The sequence below is a fragment of the Hoplias malabaricus genome, chromosome 10 (assembly GCF_029633855.1).
Source record: "Hoplias malabaricus isolate fHopMal1 chromosome 10, fHopMal1.hap1, whole genome shotgun sequence".
NCBI classification, from domain to species: domain Eukaryota; kingdom Metazoa; phylum Chordata; class Actinopteri; order Characiformes; family Erythrinidae; genus Hoplias; species Hoplias malabaricus.
Genome location: NC_089809.1, coordinates 22,115,163 through 22,140,740, shown reverse-complemented (window position 1 = coordinate 22,140,740; position 25,578 = coordinate 22,115,163). Strand labels below are relative to the sequence as shown.

The following is a 25,578-nucleotide window of genomic DNA, read 5'->3' as shown; positions in this document are numbered from 1 at the left end:
TTCAATCTACCATAATACTCAACACATTTGCTCTCATTCATCAGAGCTGTGTATGGTCAAATCTGATTGTAAAATGAGCGCAAGCAATTTTAAATGACCATTTTGATATTTTTCAGTTTCATCATAGGTTTATGTGTAAATTGCCAAACAAAGCACTGGCTGTGTTCCCTCAAGGGCAGGTCTGGGAGTGGTCAAGCAAACAAACCTCACAAAGCACTGCTAATATATTTATTTCAATCAAAGTGTTTGTTTTTGATACCTGGGACTGTTGCACAGTACTAAAATAAATCTGCGTGAATTCATTGTGGTATTTTCTGTTATGGCTAAAACCATGGTCATTTATACATGCATTTCTCAATTAATTCTGCAGTATTCGGGTTATCATCTGATAAGTGTCCAATGAGTTGTCAATTTTCAACTTGCTGTAGGAACCAAAAATAAATCGCCACAACTGAGGGATGTTGCAATAAAGATACACTGAACAAATACAGTAACAAATACCTTTTTAGGGCTGTTCTTTCTGGTTGTTCAGTATACCCACTAAGCATACTTGGGGACATTTATGAGAAATTAGTAACCAAAAAATTACACCACCACAAACTGACAGGCAAAGGAAAAGCACATACACACTGTCTCTCTCTCACACAAGGTCATAGAGGCTCTGCATCGCACAAGCACAAGCAAAGGAATGGAAAAAGCAGAAGAAATACCTTTACCTTCATCTAGTCCATAGTATTCTGTAATGCGATTAATGTGAGAGGAGACAAAATTGGATATATAACACTGGATATTGTCATGGTCATCATTAATGGCTAAACCCTACATAGTCTATTGTTAGATAATGTGAGTGTAGCCTGGTCACTCTGATTGAACATGTGAGATTTTCAAACATCTGCTGCAAATGAGTGCTGTGCCAATAAAGCACCACTGCGAAAACAAGTTTACAATGTCTCTGCAATTACATGGATTACTTCATGAACGGCTCATTAAACACAATCTTAGACATAGTATTAAAGACCACAGGTTTACTGTGCAATATATTTACTGAACAAAGAGTTTAAATGAGCAAGTATATAAACGTCTAATATAATGACTTTGTAGAAAAGTCTAATTAAAATCAGGCGTTCCCAGCAGGAAGAGAGGGTTGGACCTACCCTGCCCTATAATAAACCAAACAACATTGGCTGCTTGCAAATTCGGTTGCTGTGCGCAATAAAATAAACACAAATTTATATATATATATATATTTTTTTATAAATGTCCAAAATGTTTGCGAATGATCATAAGACACAAACCTTTGAGCAATGAATAAACAAGTACGGGAACTGTGGCTTCCTCGTGCATGTGGCAAAATCGAATAAAGGCAAAAATGATCTCAAGGTTTTACAAATACACTTATGAATAATAAAAAGTGTTCTTTAACAGAACAGTGGAAATCACCACAATTTACCTCAAATATGATGGTACTACAAGGGTTCTTTGGTAAAGAAAATGGCTCTCATATACAACCCTGAACACTTTAAGCACCTTTTTCGTGATTAAAGGGTTCTTTGCATCGAGAAACAGTTCTTCAGATTGATGGAGAGTATGACGGAGATGGCTCTATATAGCACCTTTTAGAAAAGGGTTCTTTATGGCAGCAACAACAGTTCCATCATTAATAAAGAACCATTTTTAAGTGTGTGTCATAAAAAACATAGCATAAAATATGAATGCAATCAGTTCACAACACAGGAAAAATATAGACATAGATAATAGACATATCTAGTTTAGTCATTAAAAAAATATCAAACTCAAACAAATCCTACTTCCTACTTCCTAAATCCTACTTTGAAGCATGGTGTAGCCACATTGCTTTTGACGGGCTCTGTCTAAAGTTGTTCTGGAACCAATTAATTTCAGGCTTTTTCTGTAGATTCTACAGCAGAAAGTCAAGATCTCCACAGTCAAAAATAGTCATCCTGACAGCAGCCCGGAAATGATATGGTTTTATATGTACTCAAATTGATTTATATAGAGGTATAGGACAAGACACTGGTGAGACACTACTGGTACAGAAACCGCTGGCAGAGGAGCTATAGATTTCTGAAGTCATTAAGTATTCAAAATATGACAAATGCCGCATTCATGCTACAAGCTGCAAGCAAAAAACCTCTGCACTCTGATATGACATCAAAGTAAGTCTAATGTTAAACTTAAACCTTATATAAACACCTGCTACTCAGTGGAAGCTGCTACTTCAAAACTGACTTCTCCACCAAACCGCTTATTGTGATTGTCTATCTTATGATATTAAAACAATGTGAAGTGGTTTCATTTTGCATACAGCACAATTCATGTTACGATTAACTCAGATCCACTTATAGGAAAAACAACCGTAGGACATAATGCGTCTATATATATCCGGTTTGGACTATATTTGTTTTGGATTTTTGGCACAAAAGCATAGATTTTTCTCCATTTATTTGTTCAATAGGAAAATGTCTTATATCCAGAGTTCCTAATTTGGGCATTTCACTGACAACAAAATACAGACCTATACTTTTCATCATTAACCATTTGTTCAGCAAAGATAAGACACTGTAAAAGTTGTGTTGTTTGCTAAATGTCTTTATTTATTATAGGCTCCTTATTATACTCCATTTATGAAGGAATTCAGATAAAACACCATACGAGTACTGTGTCTAGTAGTTCTTCTAGACTCTGGTGCATGGCTTACAAAACAGTTAAATAAGTCAGTGTTTGTTTGACCTATAACTTAGAATAGGGGTTGCAGACATACCCGTGTTTTATATGAGTAAAAGGCCAGCAAGCCAAATGGACAATTATTCATATAAAGATACAGCATGAAATGTTCAGGACAGAAGTGACTAGCTCAGCAGAAAGAGACCCCTTGAGACCAAGAAGCTAAAAAGGTAAACAGTGGACCAAAAAATGGAGCACATAAGAAAACTAGGTTAGTGCTGTGTATATGAGCTGTGATGAATGTTTTCAGGGACATCTGCTCTGGCAACTCAAACAGACAACATATAAACCACAGCACTGTGGACACAGCTCTGACTTCATCCTGGACTTGCGTTCCCATATAAAGACTGGCCGTAAAAGTCTTTCACATATCCAGCAAAACATAAATTGCTTCAATATCATTACAAACACTTTCTTTTAATTCTTGTAACGCAGTTAATAATTTCATAACTGAGCTCGAGTCAGTCTCTTGTACCTAGATTCTAAACACAACTATTAGCAATTTTTTTTCTGCCCTTCAGACACACGTGTAGCAGCTTGTACTCACTGGAAGGCATGGTGTATGCGTCCTCTTCATCTATGATCTCTGCATAGTCGTCTGTCTCTGCAGAAAAGGAGGAAGAAGGAAGGTTGAATTAAAACAAAAGCAGGGGAATTGTTTGAAGAGAATACAAAATAGTTCAACACGAGGTTCGTGTTGGTTTCTACAGCACCACTAACAGAGAACTTGCTCAGACCTCTTCCATTAGCTACTAACACTTAGTGCTAGGATAAGGAAAGTCTCCATATCGTTCTTTTTTAGCCTAGCTAGCAGGTTTTGGCAGCCTAATAGGATCTGCACAGCTGTGGTATTTAAAAAAATAAAAGTGAGAGAGAGAGAGAGAGAGAGAGAGATGAAGCTTTTTTTTTTTCTTCCTCCACAGCTTTGGAAAAAGCAGATGAAGTCATGGGTAGATCAGGACTCATTGTGTCTCTGCAGTCTGCTTTTAAGGAAAAAGTTAGAGTCCTCTGCCAAAAGGGAGAGAAAGTCAGAGGAATGCAACTGCAGGAGGGAATCTCTCTCCCTTCAGATATAAAGCCTAAATGTAGTCATCAGAATTATATAGTATTTATCAAACTCCACTCACTGTCATTTCTTTCTAAGTAAAAAAAAACCCAAGAGAAACACAGAAATATCAAATAAATAGAGTTTGATTGAATCCGCCACAGGCTCAAGGGAGCAGCTAATTATTTCACCCCTGATCAGGGAAAGAAAGCAACAGCTGCTTTTAAGAGATAAGAACTTGAAATGATCACACTGTGGCTATTCAAACCAGACAAACACCCCCAAATTTCACAGCAGGTTATCATCAGGGTGGTTCCACATACCAACATCAAAAGTGCATTATCAAACTAACATTAACAGTGCTACAGATTCAACCAAGCTGAGGAATAACAGCACATCAAACAGAACTTAATGCTGTGCTGCTTGTCAAAAGAAACCTAGATCTTCTCATAAAATATTCTTTGATGACAATGCAATGTTATCTAAAATACAAAGTAACAAGTAACACCTAGAAAACAAGTCAGTCATACTTTTTATGTGTGCAGACTGCTCTGCTGCTTAAAATGTTCAGCCTGGCTGAATTTGTGCATATAAAATAAAAGATTATGACTTTACCGTCCCCACTAATCTCATCTGCAGATCCAAGTAGCATGCAAAAGAAAGAGAGAGAGAGATAGAGAGAGAGAGAGGGGAAAGGGAAAGAGGGAGGGAGAGCGCTTATATCCAATTCTTAGAAGTAACAAAGAAAGAATGGACATGAGGCTTATAGCAGCTAATCCATAGTCAATAATTTCATGAGTTAGATTTAGAGTAATGATTTAAACAGTATTGAAGTATTTGAAGTATACGTTACTGAAAAAGAAAACAAGTGTATAAACATAGCATTAATATGCTTAACCTCCAATACCCCTCTCCGTCTTTGTAGGAAGCTACACTCAAAGTTCAACACTATGAGAGTAAAACGAAAAAGAACAGTGCTGAGCATGTTCAAATTACCAGGCATGTTTTGTGAATTCTGCTTCCTGTGTAGTAGAAGTATATAAATGGCACTCCACAGAATTAATACATTTACATCAAACCTGGTGATACGTGTATTATGACAGGATTAGCATGAAGAGGTTGGACTCGACAGACGTGCCATAAGAGTACAACTGCTAGAGCTGTGATTAAGTCCTACACGTGTGACTATGTGACTAATGCAAGGTTAAGGACCATCGTAAATCTGAAAGCAGGTCTCAACATTACATGAAATCTAAATACATAATGAGTAGGTATACTAAAAATTAGATATAGCACCAACAAACAAGGATGATTTATTCTATAAGGCCAACAGAAGTATGAACCTTTGACTGGAATTACAGACGTCCCTGGGGGATTAGTTCCAGGACACCTGCAGATACCATAATTTGCGGATGCTCAGGCCATTTATAAAAAAATGGCTTAGTATATGCATACAACTCATACACAACTTACTTTACACTCTAGAGTAAAGCATTTGGTGTTAACCCTAACCCAGTATTATATAGTGTATAATGACAGTAAAAAGTAGGTACATGTCTAAAACAAACACAATCATCATAGGCTTAACTACATAGTACATATCAAACAAGATGTGAGACAAACAATGCTCTAACAATGAGTCCTGAACAGAGACTGGGGCTTTGTGAAAGCGGTAGGAGGCTACAGCAAGGTATGCCTACAAATTACTTCCCACCATGAATTCAGTCCAGTGCATGGCAAATCCAGTGGTTCTGGGTTTCCCCCCCCCACATGGACGTACCTGACTCACTATTGGTTGAATCTGTGGATGCAGAACCCACAGCTACAGACGGCCAATGGCACTTCAAAATAATACAAAAAGATCCACAGCTGTATTCTTAAATTTTGAAAAAGCCCATTAAAAAGACCATCGCACAAACCATTAATTTACCAGTGTACACATGACTACTGTAGTAGAAAATAATTTTAATTCAAGCACACATTTTAAGCCCAACACATTCTGTACATTTAATATTTTATGTGCATACATGCTGTTATCTTTACCCATCAGTTTTTTCCCCCCTGTCTGTGACCTCAATCATGATTACTGATTTAGAAAAAGCATCCAGTATGCTAACGATGATTTCATCTCATTTGGAATACGGTCGTACATCGCTGTTGTACACTCACAGTTAGAGAATTGGATTAAATGTGTTTGAATGTGTTGTCTGTTACCTGAAATGGAGATGGTCCGGGCCTTAATCCCCTGCAGCCTTTTTTCATGGTTCGAGGCTCTGTGGAGCAAAGGTTGGAGCACATGAATAGTATACATCATTAATCACACTCAAAACACTCTCATAATCCTCAGGATAGAGCAGGCAGTTTTCACTGAGTGCAAAAAGGGGATGGGATTTTACATCAGAACCAGGTTCACACAGGAGAAGTTGTTTGTGTGTGTGTGTGTGTGTGTGTGTGTGTGTGTGTGTGTTGGGGGGTGTAATACTGTCACTGAAGCAAACTGAGAAATTCCTCATGATGCAGTCAAGTAGGACATTCGTCAAGTGACGAACTGACCAAACCGAACCATATGTAGAGAAAGACCAAACCACACAGTAGACTGAAGGCCATAAAAGAGGTGCCTTTAAAACACTAGCAACACCAGATACTACCTGTAAGAGTAATTACACACTAATACCCATTTCTTTTAATTAACAGCCAAAATAAATTTCTCCTTAATAACAGAAGTATATCAGAAGAGGGTGGGATGGGGAGGTGGTTGGGGGTTCAGTTACTCTTTAAGGAACTGAATATGCTGAGAAAATGCTTAGTGTTCAGTTCTGCTATGAAAGCATTTACAATCCTGAACTGCTGTCACACCACTTTCAGACTGAGGAAGGAAGGGTCATGCCGTCCTTCACTCCAAGTGGAAATTAAGCTGCGAAAACACATTTTGACTTCACTGTTTTTGTGATGTTATAAAAACAAAGAAGCACATTAACATATCTGCCTGCAGCTGTTTACTAAAGCACGCATGGGAGTTATAATGAGAGTTTCAGGTTTGATTTTGACTGAGAAACAATTAGAGCAGCCAAACAGAACTCACTGACATAAATCAACATTAATGACCATATAAAAAAGATTGTTGAACCTTAAAAGACCACACAATTATAGCTCATGAAGATGCAAAAGTGAATTATGGCTTTTGGGTACATAAAATAAAACAAAATAAAATAAAATCAACAAAAAAGCCAAGAGACAAACAAATATGGGCCCTTTAAACACAAAATATCAAGGTAAGTACATATTTTGCATAAGTAAATGCTACTTACTTTGGAGCCTTTGGGATGGAAGGTAATGCTCTCTCTCCCTCTGTTGGACACAAGACACAACAAGCTGTGTATGCCATGGACAGAATACTGCAATACACTAAGAGAGTGGAACTCTAGGCACTGCTATTGATGTATTTAAGACATTGCCTCTACACAGCAAAACTGTGATCCAAGTCCTACAGTCTGAGGGAGCCTAAAGAATCAATATTTTTAGTGTTTTGTACCTTTTTGGACACGGATAATAAAGGACAGGGAAGTTCCGTTGACAAGCCGGCAATAACCGTCAATCAGGTCAGCCATGTTCTCTGCTGTGCTCAGACATGGAGTCGTCACTGTTAGAGGCTGCAGGGTCAACACACAGAGAATCGGTCATTGCTGCATGTGTGCGCACACGCGCGCGCACACACACACACACATATATATATATATATATATATATACACACTATACAGACAAATGAATACGTACAAAGCACCCTCTCAATACAGACACCTAAACAAACATCTATATTCAAACTCACTGCACTGTACTTATGCAGAACGTAAGTGTTAAAAATATTGTTTAAAGTACATGCCAATTGTTTACTGCATAATATCATTTCAAACAGATTTTATTGTCCTTGACTTTATTTTCAGCTCTGATGTCCATTTGTCCATCAGTGGTCAATTTCTGCTGCTGGATGGAAATTTTTTTGGATGGGCTATAAACAATTTATAAACAATGAATTAGTTGACTGAGCTACAAAAGCAACTTATTATAATAACAATACATTTTCAGACATTGCACAAATATATGCATTTATAGTCTTTTATTACAATTTTTAAAGTAATTATAAAACAAACAAATTTCTTAAAAATAATTTGGCTAAAAAAGCCCCTTTTAACATAGTATAATCCATCAATCAGGAAGTCTTTAGACTGACACTGGAACTATGAGGCTACTGCAGTCAGTTAGGGTGAGAGGAAATGTGTTTAGACTTCCTTTTTTTTGTCTAACTAATGGTGTGTGGAGTATAAAGTACCTCTGCTGCTCCAGCCACATCCAGCTGCAGGATGCCCTTCTTCTCCTTCTCCTCAAACTGAATATTCTGCACCTGTGTAAAGTTGGCCAGGTGCGTCGGCTACAGGTGCACAGAAGAAAAAGACACTAAAGTCAACAGAGCTTTTAATATGAACTCAAGTCTCTGAGGCCATATAGTGATTAAGATTTCTGGTGTGATCCAGCCATCAGTGTCAATCTGATCATCAGTATAAATGCAGCAATACTCACAGCTGAACCTTTGTCTGTAAGGTAGCTGATCCCTTCCTCTGGACCAATTGCCAGCTCCACTGCTACAACCCAACTGGACTGTAACACAAAACAGCCCATGTTTAGTCGACCGCATACACTGCGATTCAGCACTGTCCTGAACTACTAACTCTGACTATATAAAAAATAAATAAATAAAATCAATCAAATGCCTTAAAGGAAGATTATTTCATTCAGATTATATTTTAGGAACACTTCACTTTTTAGCCAGCAGGGGTCACTGCAGACCCTATGTAATATCATAGAGGTGAAGTTTGCTAACAAACATTACAACACGCCTCCAGATCAGTTATTCGTGTAGCTATTGTTCAGTACAAAAAGCATAATACCCCAACTTAAAACTTAAAATAGTTTCAGTACATAGCAACAGATATTAACTTACCCCAAGAGCACATTTAAAGCATTCCTTATCAAATCGGTAAATTGGTGACAGGATTTCAAAAAACTTGAGAATGCTCTGCTCATCATTGAGATTTGAAAACTGTTTAAACGTCTGTTGGATTGATTTCCGCAATGATTTAGCCTGCAGCAAAGAGAGAGAAAGAGAGAGAAAAAAGAATTTTATTACTTCCAGCAAGCTGTAACCACTTATCTGGGCTGGATTTCCCAATAATGTCCTAGCACAGAGATATTCCTAAATGGTAGAGACAGTATCACACTGAACACTCTATCTACCCATAAAGATTATCTTAACACTAAGATGTCTTGTTTAAACTGGGCCCTGCAATATAAACCCTGAAAAAGTACATTCTCTTTATCTGACTTTGTGGTAGTTATTAACAGAGAGAAAAAAGGTATCAATCTCTTCCAGATTTTAAACACCACATACCATCTCTGAAGTTTATATATTTGACTGATCAAAATACAGAGCAACTGAAACTTGCTAGCAGCTAGCAGATGTACATTCTGTGCAGAACTGAAGGTGGATCTTTCAAATAAAGCCAAGATCTGATCCATTATTTAGGTCAATATTAGTGCTGAAACCAGCGTGCTGTACCAGGCTGGAACTTTAACTTGAAATAATGACAGTACTTCAAGACTAGTTTAGGGCAACTTTATATTTTGGAAGGTTCAATTTAATTAACCATTTATCGGGAACAAACCCTGACATGTAATCACAGATAAGCACCAAAAACACCACCAAGATCTTCCCCAGTCCTATCATTTATTCACTCAGCCCAGCTCCTGAGTTGTTCAGCCAACTGACAATGGTATTCTTCAGAAAGCAGAAGTAAACCAACAGCATGCCAATATAGTACGGATAAAACTGCCCCTGATTAGGAGATCTAGGGCAACAGCTGCTGCACAGCAGTATGTTGTAGCACACTAGGATTGGGCCAAGCAGGGGCTAGGTGAGAGAGAAGGAAATGGGCTCTTGGGCACACTCTAATGCATTAGCGCAAGCTTTTCCACAGCAGGTAAAGAGCAGAAGGCAGAACTGGGCCACTCTCTCTCCAGGGTATACAAACGCTGAGGCAGCCAAGCAGATAATGATTTGATATGAACAATAAAAAAAGCATCCTTATAGTATCACAAAGTAGAAAAAAATTTTCTACACTTAAGTCAACTGGGCTTCCAGAACTATTAGTGCAGACGCTGCTCGAGTGGAGTTCTATGTGAAATGAGTGAGGAAGGTAGGACTGTAGCTCTGACTAAATTAGTTCAGCCTGGACCCAGAGCTGTAGGCACACGGCCAAGTCCTACAGAGTTACAGCCCTGCATCTGCTGCCCTCACCTTGACCGAATCCAGTAAACTCTTGGGGAAAAATCTCCTCAGACCGACATCTTTTCTGCAAAGGATGTAGAGGGCAGAGTATTAGTATACAGAAGAAGAGAAAGTACAGCAATTTAAGTAAAGAACGATAGATTTTTGTTTGCTGAAAACAAATTTAAAAGGGCACTGATATGTTATGAAGTATTCAACAGCAGATCATTATATCCCTCACTGGTTTAAGAGAATTCAAAATTACATATTGTTTATTGTTTAATCATCTGAACATCCCCTTCCACTTCCAAAATACATTACCAGATGTTTTAAACTGGATAACCTCGCTCTAGAAACTAACTGAGGCACTGATGTAGGTGGCAAGCGGACATATTTACAACAGATGTAGTGTTATATTTTTATGTAATGTAATATTTTTCATTTGGTTCAGTAGTCATATGAAATAGTCAAAAGTTGTAGAAAAGGACAAAATAAACTACAAAAGTGAATATTACAAGACATAATTCACAATTGTTGATTGATTATTATTTAATCTCTGTGGATACACTGGAAAAAATAGCTATGCTGCGATATAATACACATAATGTAATATATATATATATATATATATATATATATATATATATATATATATATATATATATATATACACATACACACACACACACACATATATACAGGGGTTAGACAATGAAACTGAAACACCTGTCATTTTAGTGTGGGAGGTTTCATGACTAAACTGAACCAGCCTGGTGGCCAATCTTAATTGCACATTGCACCAGTAAGACCATGTGCATCCAATGGTTCAAACATTGTGTCCTGAAGGTGGTGCTGTGTATCAGGATGACAATGCACCAATACACACAGCAAGACTGGTGAAAGATTGGTTTGATGAACATGAAAGTGAAGTTGAACATCTCCCATGGCCTGCACAGTCACCAGATCTAAATATTATTGAACCAGTTTGGGGTGTTTTGGAGGAGCGAGTCAGGAAACGTTTTCCTCCACCAGCATCACGTAGTGACCTGGCCACTATCCTGCAAGAAGAATGGCTTAAAATCCCTCTGACCACTGTGCAGGACTTGTATATGTCATTCCCAAGATGAATTGATGCTGTATTGGCCGCAAAAGGAGGCCCTACACAATACTAATAAATTATTGTGGTCTAAAACCAGGTGATTCAGTTTCATTGTATATATATATATATATATATATATATATATATATATATATATATATATATATATATATAGGGTGGGCCATTTATATGGATACATCTTAATAAAAAGGGAATGGTTGATGATATTACTGTCCTGTTTGTGGCACATGTATATGGGAGGGGGAAACTTTTCAAGATGGGTGGTGACCATGGTTGCTATTTTGAAGTCGGCCATTTTGGATCCAACTTTTGTTTTTTTTTCCCCCCAATGGGAAGAGGGTCATGTGACACATCAAACTTATTGGGAATTTCACAAGAAAAATAACGGTGTCCTCGGTTGTAACATAACTTTATTCTTTCATGAGTTATTTACTAGTTTCTGACCACTTATAAAATGTGTTCAAAGTGCTGGATTGTCAATGCAACCCTCTTCTCCCACTCTTCACACACTGATAGTAACACCACAGGAGAAATGCTAGCACTGGCTTCCAGTATCCGTAGTTTCAGGTGCTGCACATATATATATATATATATGTGTGTGTGTGTGTGTGTGTGTGTGTGTGTGTGTGTTTTCCAGGCTATGTTTTTAATGAGAGAATGTTTCTCTCAGCATGTGACTGAGACTGCTATATCATTAAAGGAACTGTTGACATCCACCACAGGATTAGCATCTGCTTTACTAACTGGGATAAGGAGTAATGTATACTATGAATACTTTTATAAAGTCTCTGCCTTTGCGTAGTGCGCCAGCGGCTGACTGGGGCTTCCAAACAGAAGAAACACTGCTCCAGTGTCAGTGTGCACCTTACATCACAACAGGAGATGTACAGGGATCAATTATTCTCCACTATAAATAGGGCAGACAGATTTTCGGAGAGCACAATTTATTCTGACCCATATACCGTACAAGTGAGGAGAGAGTGAGGCAATCTCAAGCTTCCTTCCACTGTAGACTTCCAGTTTTTTTTAGAGGGAACACACAACATAATGATGGCTTCGATATAGGTGTGAGCTTACTGTCTAATGAATAATTTGTAGCAAATAACTATGTACTCTTTTAATCATTAATCTTTATTGTTAGGTTTAAACTTCCTGATACAAACACAAACTTTACTTACTCTAGTAATTCATAATTAGATTTTTTATCAAGGGCATTTCCAGGCATCTCTCTGAAAAACCTCCTGAAAAAGAAAAGGAAAGAATTAAGTGTTTCTCTGTGAAACAAATATAAATAATATTTTTTAAATAAATTAATATTATTATTTTTATATATATTTTTAAGAAATACTCCCTTAAAGTAAGATCTCTCACCTGATTTCAAGGCAACCCAATTTCAGTGCAATTTCTTGATCAACATGATCAGCTACTTTCATCATATAATCACTTCTCACCTGGTGAGGTCACAAGAACAGTTTTAAGATACTACACCCTGGACGTAGAGCAATGTTTACAGCACAACCTGACCAATATATCAGCAACAATATCAGCCAGCGTTAAGATCCACAAATGGGTTATAGGCTATATTCACACCAATAAATCACCAAGCACCAGTGGCTTGTCTTATGTTCTAACAAATGTCAGTCATACATAGAATGTATCCCTAGGAGCATTACAATAATTCTTGCTCAAATTTCAGTCATTACAGGGACTTTTAGTTGAATTCTTTGCTCGCTTTTATTATATCTGTGCAAGCTAAACCGGGAAATTTAAAGATAATAAAGTTAAAAGAATATAAAATACATAAGAGTTCCATAATAATAAAACCAAACTATAATAAATTACACAAAGCTCCCTAGATCACAAAACACTGCCATAATTATATTGCTGCCATTTGTTTGAGATCAACAGCTTAGGGAATGATTGTTTTTGGCAATTCATATTTGACAACTTAATCTTATCTATCAGCAAAGCACAATTGACAAAGGTGTTGCTGTATGAATTAAAAATGTAAAAAAATTACAGATAAAATAAAAGTGAAGAGATAAAATGAAAATAGAACACCGAAGTGAATAAAAGGGTATGTTTCTCAGTTTAACAGAAAGAGAGAAGAGGGGAGAGGCAGGAGGTTATGACGCACAGAGTGCACAGTTTGAAAGATATTCGTCTGTATTTTAAGTAACATTTTGCTTTTTCTTTCAAAAGGAGAGCAGTAAAACTGGGCCATTACTAAACCCAGAAGTACTTGTGATCTCACATCTAAATCTGCTGGGTTGCATAGTCACTCCCAGTGGGCCTGATCTACCGAGAGAGCGAGAGACACAGTGCGTGTGAGTGAGAGAGGGAGATATATGCAGGGAGGTAAGAAGGTATCTGTCTGAACTCCTGTCATGTCTGTTGTGTGATGGCCTTCACTTTTCAGGTACACTCAAGCTGGCAGCGCAGCAGGGGACCACTGGCACAGTAAGAGATGAGCTAAACTAAAGCTAACTGACCCAGTTTAACTCAGGACAAACACCCTGGGGCACAAACACCAGATGTGCGCACGCACACACACACACACACACACACGCACACACACACACACTAGAGTGGCATTTGCAAACAATACAGGGCCAATATTCTTCAGAATGTAGTGTGGTTGTCACTGTAGATTACATCATTAAATACACACAGTAGGTATTAACTCCACAGAAAAACACTCTGAATAGAATGGGACGGTAGGGGGCATCCACACCTGAGCAAAAAGTGTAATTACTGACAATTCCTCAAGAGGATACAAGTGAGAAAGGAAGGGGTAATCAAGTAGCCCTTCATTTACTAGACTTACTGCTTTAGTAAATGATGCGTAAAAGACCTAAGCATTTACTTTGCAGGTAAATTTAGCTAGTTATGTAGTTTGCATTTAACACCATATCTGCCCATAGGGCCACTTTCATGGCAAGACAGGTATTAAGATGTTATTAATTTACTAATACAGTTTCATTTTAGGTATGTTGAGGCTGCCATCTATTTACGTTTGTCATATGTGTTGCTAAAGGTTCGTTACTGACAGGCATTTTAGGAGTGCTGATGCTTTCGTATTGTTAAATAATTCTGTTACAAACTTTGCAGTTAGGATCTGTTGCCTCTCGTGGCTAAAATCAATACAGTCCAACATTAAATGTTTTATCTTAAGCTGAGTTTGGCATGTTGCACCATATGGGGCTGCTTCTCCCTTTAGTAGAAACATACGAGTTAAGATGGCATGTCCAATACGGCATCTTGTGTACACTGCTTGGTCCCAGTGGTTTTCATTGTAGGTCTGCGGTTTACGTTCAATAATGGGATTCGCTTTGTGTGATTTTGCTGGTAAAGTGACTAAGGAGGATGTGGAGTTTTCATATTTATACAGGCTTCATTAGTAGAAGAAACTTCATAGGTACATGAGCAAAGGGAAAGCTGTAGGAAAGTCTGCTGGAACAGATTTCCTCTCACCTGGTGGTAAAAGTAGTTTAGTGTTGGCTGATCTTCAGTAAACTGGTTTAAGAATCCTTTGGGCAGGTAGCGTATTCGCAATTCATACCTGAGAAAAGATCAATCAGAGTGAAGCCAGTTAAGGGATAAATTACCGCAAGAACTCCAGCAATTCACAGGGTTACAAAGCATGTACAACTCTATGTATATGCTACTAAACATGGCATTTAACTATATGAAAACGAGTGCTATATCAACAAATAAAATAATATGTGCTCTTTTGGCTCATAATACAAGTAAACAAAACATTAATTAAAAAAAAAATTGTCATGCTAAACCTCAGCACTTAAAACTCTGTTCAGGGCCGTCCACCTGCACTGTAATGAGGCTATGTAGGTTATATTTCCATGTTTCTTATGGAAATCAGCTTGTCCCCATTATTAGCAGAGATCAGCTGGCACCTGTGGAGAACACCCTCTCACATATTCACCATCTGATCTTGTCATTTTTAACCAATTGTTGTGTTGTTGTTTTTTTTTGCATTTGTTTTGATCTCATGGTCGTAAATGAAAATTTTTCGGGCTGAAAGTTAGTTTTAAACTGTAGAGCATGTCAGTTTGTGTATTTGAGCTGGTTTGGGGAGACAATTGTAAGCACAGTAATAACAGATTCAAAGTCTACAAGAAGATAGATAGATAGATAGATAGATAGATAAATAAATAAATAAATAAATAAATGTGCACCGCACCTATGGCCTAAACACAACCTGAATGTGAATAACAAGCTTGCTCGCTCGGGTTCACTCACCCATGAAGCCTAAAAAAACAACCATGCAAGACAACCAGATTAAAGTGCATCTTACTCACAGAACATATACACTAACATTTGTATCATGACACACCCAGTAAAATGCAGCAGCTAGTAGATTTGGAGCTTTGTGCACTACTGTTTTCTCTACCACTGTATAAAAGATGCACCACGCTGTCTGTTGACTCTGTGCTAAGTGATGCCCACATTCAGAAAATATTATCAGTAAGTGGGTGATGACTGTTTAACTGTTTACAGGTGATATCAATGCAGTAATAGGAGCGAGCAGTCATATGACTACAGCTCACAGGTGTCTCCCAGGGCTGGGCTAAGAAAACAGCAGCAAACCAAACTAAACCCAGAACAAAACAGAATTAAAACCTGCCATCTGACAGTCAGATCTATAACAACCTTCGCAAACTGTAAGTAACTGTACATATATAGCAAATATTATAGCCTTTAATTCCAGGTGTTATAGTAGTCACTGCTGTGACATTACTCTCTTTCTCCTTGAAGGTCTTACCAACAAATAACCGGATGAAAAGAAGAAAAAAAAAAAATAATATTTCTGTTCTTTGATGTTCATTTAATATAAAAAGGTAATGTTACAGTGAATTTGTAGCTAGTTTGTCCTTGAGGGCGTTTCCAGGGTAGTTGTACAGAAGGAATTTTTAGTTGATGATCTTAGCAAGTGAAGCTACTGGACCGAAGCAGTTTCCACTCTATTCAACTATATTTTATTCTCTTTCAAATATAAAACGCCCTATCACTAATGTCCTTGTGCAACTCATTGCATGTAGTTGCTTGTAGTCTCAGTAACAAACACAGGCAGCCTCCATAAAAATTTTTATCTACTGTGAGAGCACATGTTTTATTCATCTCTGAGCAGTCATTTCCAACTCCAGCCCCGTTTATTTCTGTGGTTATGGCTGATATGAGTCATTCACAGCCTGATCCACTCCCACTCCAATCCTTACAGCCCTACAGCTTCTCTCTCTCACACACCTTACCAAAATCTGATTAATATACAGTACACTGGGGAAACAACCTAGAGCAGGGTCAATTATATCACAATCGGTATGCGCTGCTAATGTAAATCAGATGCACTTTCTGAATTGTTAGTGAACAATAAACTGGCTGATACCCATGTAATAATGAATGGTTAAACTTTCTGCTGCAATTAAAATAACTTCACACAAAAAGCACATCAGAGAACATGCTTTCAAAGCTCAGTCTAAGAAGTTGGTTGTACATTTGTCTTAGAGTTTAAAAACTAAGTGCAAACACATTTACAAATGGCTAAAAACATGCTGATTTCCTACGACCTCGTTGAAGTAACTTGAAGCAACTAAACACTGTGTATTTGTTCAGGAACAGCCTGTCAACAAAAATGTCTATGTCTAACATTCAATCTACTGTCCCATATATCTGTAAATGAAATGTGGGCCACCTATATAATGTGCACATCTGTATTTAATTGGGGTAACAGTGTGTTTTTGTCAGCCATCAGGGATGTGTTCTGTGCTTGTGTTCAGTATCATATGGAAGTGATTAGAGATACTAGCGAGACTTGTTCCTGCGCTGCCTGCCAGACTCCGCTATTACTATTTCATTAGAGTCTGTACCGAGCAGCTGTCTGTCTGTGAGGTAAAATTACTCCCCATTCTCTCACAGCTGCCTTATTGTTTGCACTCAATTACTAACAATTAGTCACACGATTGGAGCCAAAGCCAGTGTTGTCACTGCACCTGAGCAGGCATAAGCTGAAGTTAGTCCTGGACATTTATTTGTCTCTAAATATCTTGATGGTAATGGGGTACATGTTTATCAGCAGGGGGCAAAGGCAAGGCTGAGGTTTCAGACCATTCCTCTGAAATGTGTGCATTTGAAAAAAGAAAATAAATTAGAAAAAAAGAAAATTGAGAAGTTTGAGAAATTACAGTTAATTCACTTAGTCTAACCAGAAGACAGTTAAATGACAAGTCACTTCATTTAAGAGCATGGTAGTCTTTTCTATACAGTGACTGTGAGAAGTGTGGATGATAAATGATATGTCTATGATCTATGAACACTCTGCACTCAGAGGAGCACAAAAAATTGAAGTTGATCCATCCCACGACCTTTATCCAGAGTACTAGGTCCTTCCCTCTGGCAGAAGGTACAGTATGTGAAGGTGCTGGCTTTACAGGTATAAAAACTCATTTGTGCCAGTTTCTATAAAGCTTTCAAATAACATGGTTTTGATGTTTGTGTAATACGCTATGTGCTGTGCAGTGCTAGCCGATATATATATATATATAGACTCTTTTTATCTCACACTGTATATGTCAATGTATGCTTGTGTATATCTTGGGAGACGTCATAGCACATTGTAGATGTGTGTTGTTGAAGACAAATTTCCCGTAGGGGACAATAAAGTAGATTTTAACTTATTTTAATATAAATGAAATAAACAGACATTGCCTGCAAAACTATAATCATAGGTGATTATTGAGATTCATATTCATTTCTGAAGTATATGAAATCTCAGCTTGTATTTTTTCACTGACAGTAATATAATTACTACATAAACTGTAACTGAGCTAGATTTATATTAAACAGTTTAATCACTATTCTGCACAACAGCATTTAACAATTTCAGTACCCTGTGGTCTGTTACATTTGATTGGTTGAAAACCAATATATTGTCCATTTTTCTTTCTATATGAGCTTAGATATCATGTGCCATCATTTTATTCATCTGTATTTTTTAACCTCCCCTAGGGCAATATTAAATGTGTATGTGCATATTAAATAAATTAATAAGAGTAATTATAATAACAAATAAGAATAGGTTTATTATTATTATTATTAAATAATAATTTGTTCACCACTTATTTAAAAATACGATTATAATCGATAATATAAAATTATGGCCAAAGGTTAACTTTGAGAATTCCACTGATCAAAACTTCATCGACAGTCATTTGCAGTGTTCTGCTGTGTGCCCTTGGTCTGATCTTTGGAGGACATCCATTTCTAATGACTGCCGCAATGGTGAGGAATTTCTTCCATTTGTAAACTATCTGTCCCTGAAGAACTGATGGAAGTTCAGGTTTATAGAAATCTTTTTGTAACAACACCCCACTCTCATTACCTCTTTAGTTTATATTCTGAGCTTCTCTGAAATCCCTTTTCATCAGGATATTGCATGCTTCAACAAAACTTGACTCAGACTAACTTTTTGACAAGTGGATTTGCTTGAAATTCTTCTTCAATCAAACCAATAAAGATTTGGCACTGTAAAATATTCCTTGTTCCTAAGCCTCTGTCCAGTCATTTATAAAAAATATATAATAATCTTAAAATTATACCAAAGAATATGCATTTACCACCGCTGTGTACAATACATATTTACATAGTAACGTAGTTCATTAATGTGTATAACATAGTAACATAGTTCATTAATGTGTATAAACTCCAAAAAAAAATCCTTATCTGTTTAGAATGCCTCAGAGTATGTGTCAGATCACAGAATGACTGACAGCAGCATCACCAGAGCAGGGTAATCAATGTTGCATCAGTAGCTGAGTGCTAGTGAGAACCTCTAGGGAAAAGCCCATAATCTAGACAGGGTTTGGATGCCCCTGCAGTGGATGAGAGCTCAGAGGAGGCCAATGACAAAAACTGTAGAAACACATAGGCGGGCAGCGGGAGATCCCGAATGCTGCTTATAAAGGCTAGAATGCTGGTGAGGTGCCAGGGGTAAGGTCCTGGGGGTGCTCCAGAGTATTTTGGGAAATTAGTTTGTGCTGTAGATACCTCGCTCTTTAAAATCAGATAAGATAAATCTTTATTGTCCATCTCAGACTGAAACAGAAATTCGTGTTTGTCAAGGCTACAGTGCATTCACAATCACAAATAAAAAATTCACATAGCATACTATGTGTAAAAAAGGTTTAAACAGGTTAAAAATGATACGTGTTCTGAGTTTAAAATTGTAATTGCAGAAGGGAGAAATTATATTTTTTTGCAAAAATTTTTCAGAACCAGTGGGACCTTACATATACTTCCTGATGGGAGCAACTGAAAGTGTGGGTGTATTGGATTAGAGGGTCTGCAGAGATCAGGGTGACCTTCCTGAGCACTGCTCGCTCATAAAGTACTGACAGTGGTGTCTGTGGTGAATGTGTCATTTGGTGCCTTGTTTAATGATGTGGGACAGTTGTGTTTAAATGTGATGTTGAAGGTGAAGATAGATTCAACAAGTGATCTATAAACAACTCTTAAAAGGTCTGTGCTCACAGTAAAATAAAATTTCTAAATTCTTTACAAATGTTATCCTCAGAAACTAATGTAATCCCAAAAGGACCGTAAAGTTAAATGCACTGGAAGGCAGTGCCTTTATTGAGGTAAATAAAGTAGATTTTTGAGCATTTCTGTGGCAGACCTGACTTCACGTAATGTGGTCCCACACAACTAAATTCAAACACAAGAAACCAAGAAAAACAATTCCAATAAATAAATAAATATTAAAAGATGCAATATTTTTTGTAATTCTGGGAACATTTACAATAAAAGATATATATACACATTTTTGTAGCATAAAAATGAGTAGAAAGTGGCATGAAAGTTTTAAACTAGAGCACATTTAGGTGTTGTTCATTCAGAAAATGAAATAATTTCAAAGGCTTTTACAATCTTTTTGCTCAACTGCCAAAAACACAACTAACACATCTTTTCTGGTGAATCCTTTAATCCTGTAATTCATTCCCTTACCACAGGCAACTGAGATGCTGCTTAATGAACTGGTTATTCCCATTGTTCAGGGCTGTGGCTAGAGCAGACTGTATTTAGAACAAATGCTGCATCCATTGTCAAAGCGCTGCGGTTTTCCTGAGCTAGGAAGTGCTGGAGGCTAAGCAGAACTGGGCTCACTCTTTGAACTGAAAGCTTAGGCATAAATGAATAAAAAAGCCATTCATTCATAATGATGAGACTAAGCGGGAAGATGGTGTGCCCAGGGCATCATGAATGGAGAATAAACAATATTGCAATTAGGGGAGATTGTTTTATTTAGCTTAATTTGGGTTGCTCCAGTGAAGCCTCACTGAGGAAAATGACAATCACCCCAAAGCTTTATACAATGCATCTTTAACCTAGCGGTTTACTTGGCATCCATTTGATTGGAATTTACAAATCATCAACAGTAGGCTTCAGAAAAGTATAAATGGTATAGGTTACATATTATTTCCAGTTAGGCTGTCCAACAATAGAAAAGTACTGTGTGTAGTCTTACAAAGACATCCCATACTTGGCTCTCAATGCTAATATGCACCTCCATTTTCACTGGAACAAGAATGACCCAGATACTGAGGTCTATATTTCATACTGTAGTCCTATTTTAGGATCCGAGTCTCCTTATATGTGACAAAACCAAAGAGTAGGTTGTTGGTCTTGTGTTATTTAACCGTTGTTCACACAGAGGGGACTGAAAATCTGTTTGAATCTAGCTACATCACAGGCTACAAATGACATCAGTAATATTACGTGTCTGCTGAAATCAAAAGGCAAGGATTTTAAGCCCTGATCAACAAATAAAACAAATCTATCTTGCAATCACCTGTTTATAAAAAATGGAAAAACAAATGTGATATCATAGATAGCTAATCTACACTATGCCACAATGCACTGTTATGCAATAAATCAATTCTAACAAACAGAGAAACCTTACTTGAAATAATCCAAATGCTGTTTACTCTAAGGAGCTGTAACTCTATAATTCATTTACATTGAAATATACAGTGCATCGCTGCCCTAATAACGGATGGATGGAGACAGACGTGGTTGCTAAATAATAAATCACTTTGTTATCATGCTCTTCAAAGGCTTTCTAGTTTCTATCAAAGGCTGAAGACTATTCTCGTCTTCCCAGCTCAGCTCTGATATGCTAAAGACAAGAGAAAGGATCTGAATCACAATGAGAATCTCATTCATTATACAGTCCATAACATACCACAGCTGAATTCAAAAGTAAATGTGATTTCCAATTACAAATGCGTCAAAACACTCAGGCCTCATAACTAATAAAGAAACAGTGCACGGGCCACACTTCAGCTACGACTTGAGTCTCAGAAGGCGTTAAAAGAAAGAGATGTTCAGGACTGTACTGGAAACAAGCTCTACTGTAGCAAGATTGTGCTGTTCCTACAGTTTGATGGCTTACTAAAAATTACTAGCTCAATGTTACAGTAAAAAATTAACCTTCAGTGCTTAATTCCAAGCTAATCAGATTCATAGTGTATGCAGAGGAAAAATACAGCAGTAAAATCCTTACTCACTTCCACTCATCCTGCGGGTGACAGTGCTCATAGCGTTCCCTCACGTGAGACACGCCCAGGTCAGGGTGGAGCCAGTGCACTTCGCCTGTCCTCAGGTGACTGATACGCAGACCAAAACATGCAGCAAACCTCACTTTGTGTATGTCCACAATCTTCTGGATGATGCCCTTGAAATGGAAAACATTTTTTATTTATTTATTTATATATTTTAATTATTTCTCACACAAAACTTCTCTGTTCTGATTCAATCATCAGAAATAATTTAGCTTTTCCCTGATTCAGCTGTTTGCTTTGGAAATATTACTAGTTGCAGCATATTGGAAAAAACTGTTATTAAATTATTATTAAAATTTATTATTAGTATCATTTATGTTTATGTGTTGTGTCAGTGGGAAAGTGGGGTTTCCACAGTGGGATTTGTGGAAAAGTGTTCATGGGAAAAACATGTTGAAAAACATGTTGATTTATTCAATCAACTGTAAATGCTTATCCAGGTCAGGGTCACTGGCCTACTCGCAATAACTGGGTGCAAGGTAGGAACACACTCCAGATGGGGTGCCAGTTTTTGGACTGTGGGAGGAAACCAAAGCACCTGGAGGAAACCCATGCAGAACACTCCAAACAGGGAGGCAGGGCTCGAACCCACAACACCTTCAAGCCTGTATGGCAGTGACACCTCCTTTGTGCCACCGTGCCGCCGGAGTGTGACAGCAGTGATTTCCAAATAGTACGTTTAATTAAAGAGTTAAAATCCTTATACCCAGAATTCCTTGTATGTGTGAGCTACAGAAGGATGCACACTTTGAGAGGTCTATTAACAAAAAACAAAACAATACTGAAAATAATCTTCACTCAAAAACTATGGTTCTTCAAGGGGTTTTAGGTTCTATATAGAACCCTGAACACTCTAAGAGACATTTGGATGATTACAGGGTTCTTTGCATCACGAAAGGTTTCTTTAGAATTATGGAGAATGTGCTATAGATTGTTTCAAATAGCACCTTTTAGAAAAAGGATTTATATGGCACCAAAAATGGTCCTTTTATTGTCACGATGTCAAGCTTGTTTACAATACAGGAACCATTTTTGTGCCATATAAAATCTCTCTAAAAGATGTTGTTTAAAACCATCTATAAAACATTATCCATCAATCTGAAGGATCCCATCATGATGCAAAAAAAACCCTTTAATCATGCAAAAATGCTTCACGTGTCCAGGGTTCTATATAGAATTTTATTTACTAAAGAACCCTTGAAGAACCATCTTTTTTGAGTGTGTACTACAGTTACTAAAAAAATAGACTTTTCAGAACTGCTTTTTATTTAACAACTCACAGTAGAACTCTGACAGTCACATCAGTGAAGCACTAACTGTTTATACACTTTTAAACTGTATATAAAAAGCTTTGGTTATTTCAAATAGTTACCAGTTCTTGTGACAACATACTGGTCATATCCCAGTATAATCTCATTAACTGACAACGGCACATTTTTCAGCAGAGCACTAGACTAACGTTGGGTGCTTCAGTAGGACAGACGTTCAGCATGTAGGTCATCCTGCTGAGGCTCTGAACCTACTGATGAGGAGTTACAAAAGGCACAGGGGGACATCCGTAAGAGGAGCGGAAAATGGGACAGTGCTGTCTGAAGTTCATCAGTTAGTCAGCATCAAAAACAAAGCTCAGTTAATTATTTACAGCAACGTGTCACCATCTACCACTATTTCCAGTGGTCCAGGAGACCAGGGGAATGCAATCTGGCCATACTGCAAAAGGAGATTCATAAATGCTGGGAGTCAGCCCATTTCCTTTACCGATTACTCACAGAGACAGAGAGAGTAAGTCTTCAAAGTGGTATTATCTGAAAAACCTTATCTGTATGCAAAATAGAAGTTTTCTAAATAAAAACTCAAAATAAACATCTGAGGCCAATAAGATTTGTACATTGCTGACTTCTGGTGCTCCCTACAACATAAAATTCCAGTGTTCATTTGCATTCCCTTGTTAATTAAGAAGCGTATTATGAATGTACAATATGTTGCAGATTAATCACTGTGTAATTAGACTCTGCATTATTATACTGTAAAAGAAGAAACCTACAGTGCTCCATTTAAAAGGTTTGGTAGAACACAGCTTTTTAAGAGATGACATATATATTACCACTCTGTATTATACTTGGTGATAATCCCATGTTACAAATAAATGTGGGTCTGTGTTCACAAAAAATATATTATCATAATATAATGTAAAAAGTGTATATTTTTCTTGCAATATTACTGGTTTACAATGGGGTTTAAAAAGACAGCCTTAATATCTATTACAACAGCTGTGGATTTACTTGTTTATTCATTCATTCATTCATTCATTCATTGTCTGTAACCACTGATCCAGTTCAGGGTTGTGGTGGGTCCAGAGCCTACCTGGAATCATTGGGCACAAGGCAGGAACACACCCTGGAGGGGGCACCAGTCCTTCACAGGGCAACACACACTCACACACACACACCTACGGACACTTTTGAGTCACCAGTTCACCTACCACCGTGGTTTTTTTGGACTGTGGGAGAAAACCGGAGCACCTGGAGGAAACCCATGCAGACACAGGTAGAACTAACAAAACTCCTCACAGACAGTCACCTGGAGCGGGACTCAAACCCACAACCTCCAGGTCCCTGGAGCTGTGTGACTGAGACACTACCTGCTGTTTATCTTGTTCAGCACCATGTAATGTTACAACAACAGCAAGCTAAATCTGATTTTTAATATTTTCATGTACAAAAGATTCATAAATTGCAGCAAGTGGGACAAAATGCAGATGAAGACGCACAGTAGCACAATATAGCTACCTTTTGCTCAAAACTGAGGGTGTTCACAGGTTAATAAGCATAAATATTAGAAGATATTTCTAGACCTTCCTATTTATATTGAACTTTCTATTTATTCTATTTATATTGAACAATAATCAATAAAATAATATAATTTAATGTTCATACTCTGGGTCTGAGCAGAACCCACTCACCTTGATATCAGTAGAGTCCCCATGTCTGATGTTACTAGCCCACGTGCAGGGTTCGTTGCTGCTTTCAAAATAGTGGAAGACTCTGAGCACGCGTTCCATGGCCCCAGTTGCCCGCTCCACCCCACCACTGAAGCGGGGTTTCACACCCTGGCTCAGGGCATGATTAAGGTTGGGGTCCAGGTAAGCCGCTGCCATGCCTTTGGTGGGTGCTAGGTGTCTGTCATATTCTGCAGAGAATACAAAGTACATGGTCAGGATATTTTTAATAAACTACTGTTTTAACTGAATTAAACCAACATTATCCGATTTAACCCAACATTAACCTTAATATTTGCAAAATTATCCTTTGAATTACTCCCGATTTAATAATAACAATAAGATGAAACCAAAATGGAGGAGGCTGAGTAAAGTAAATATTTCACATCCTCTCAGAACTGTTTTTTAGAGCTATTATCCCCTTATAAATCCCCTGTTATTCTCGTGAAAGGGGCTTTCCTTCAGAGCTACATGTTCTGTCACAGGAAAAGCATCCGATTCCAAAGGTAAACAAATTTAATGTTGTAAGATTCTCTGGTGCATATTAATCATTTTATAGCCACAGATACAATATCCATATTTCATAGGATCATGGAATTTAACATAAGGCAAAATATAAGGATCGTTTAAAAGAAAGATGTACTACTTTGAAGCTGAGGTCAGATAATTCACATACCAAATATTAGTTTGAAGGCTGAAATTTTTCATTGTCTAG

The 25,578-nt window shown here is 37.5% G+C and overlaps 1 protein-coding gene across 4 annotated transcripts in view; it reads right to left on the bottom strand.

Moving 5' to 3' along the window:
• ptk2ab (protein tyrosine kinase 2ab) overlaps window positions 1-25,578 on the bottom strand; it is a 78,573-nt gene that overhangs the window by 25,284 nt on the left and 27,711 nt on the right. For 2 of the 4 annotated variants that reach the window (XM_066683388.1, XM_066683389.1), the window contains exons 3-17: window positions 24,828-25,054; window positions 21,812-21,978; window positions 14,706-14,793; window positions 12,603-12,682; window positions 12,410-12,472; window positions 10,142-10,196; window positions 8,789-8,929; window positions 8,368-8,445; window positions 8,120-8,218; window positions 7,323-7,440; window positions 7,099-7,138; window positions 6,005-6,063; window positions 4,406-4,423; window positions 3,293-3,349; window positions 717-737 (exon numbers count right to left, since the gene is read on the bottom strand). In XM_066683388.1, coding sequence (XP_066539485.1) covers window positions 717-737; window positions 3,293-3,349; window positions 4,406-4,423; window positions 6,005-6,063; window positions 7,099-7,138; window positions 7,323-7,440; window positions 8,120-8,218; window positions 8,368-8,445; window positions 8,789-8,929; window positions 10,142-10,196; window positions 12,410-12,472; window positions 12,603-12,682; window positions 14,706-14,793; window positions 21,812-21,978; window positions 24,828-25,022 — 1,279 coding nt within the window. In that variant the 5' untranslated portion in view covers window positions 25,023-25,054. The remainder of the gene's footprint in view (window positions 1-716; window positions 738-3,292; window positions 3,350-4,405; window positions 4,424-6,004; window positions 6,064-7,098; window positions 7,139-7,322; window positions 7,441-8,119; window positions 8,219-8,367; window positions 8,446-8,788; window positions 8,930-10,141; window positions 10,197-12,409; window positions 12,473-12,602; window positions 12,683-14,705; window positions 14,794-21,811; window positions 21,979-24,827; window positions 25,055-25,578) is intronic. The other 2 variants (XM_066683386.1, XM_066683387.1) reach the window with 2 other exon arrangements.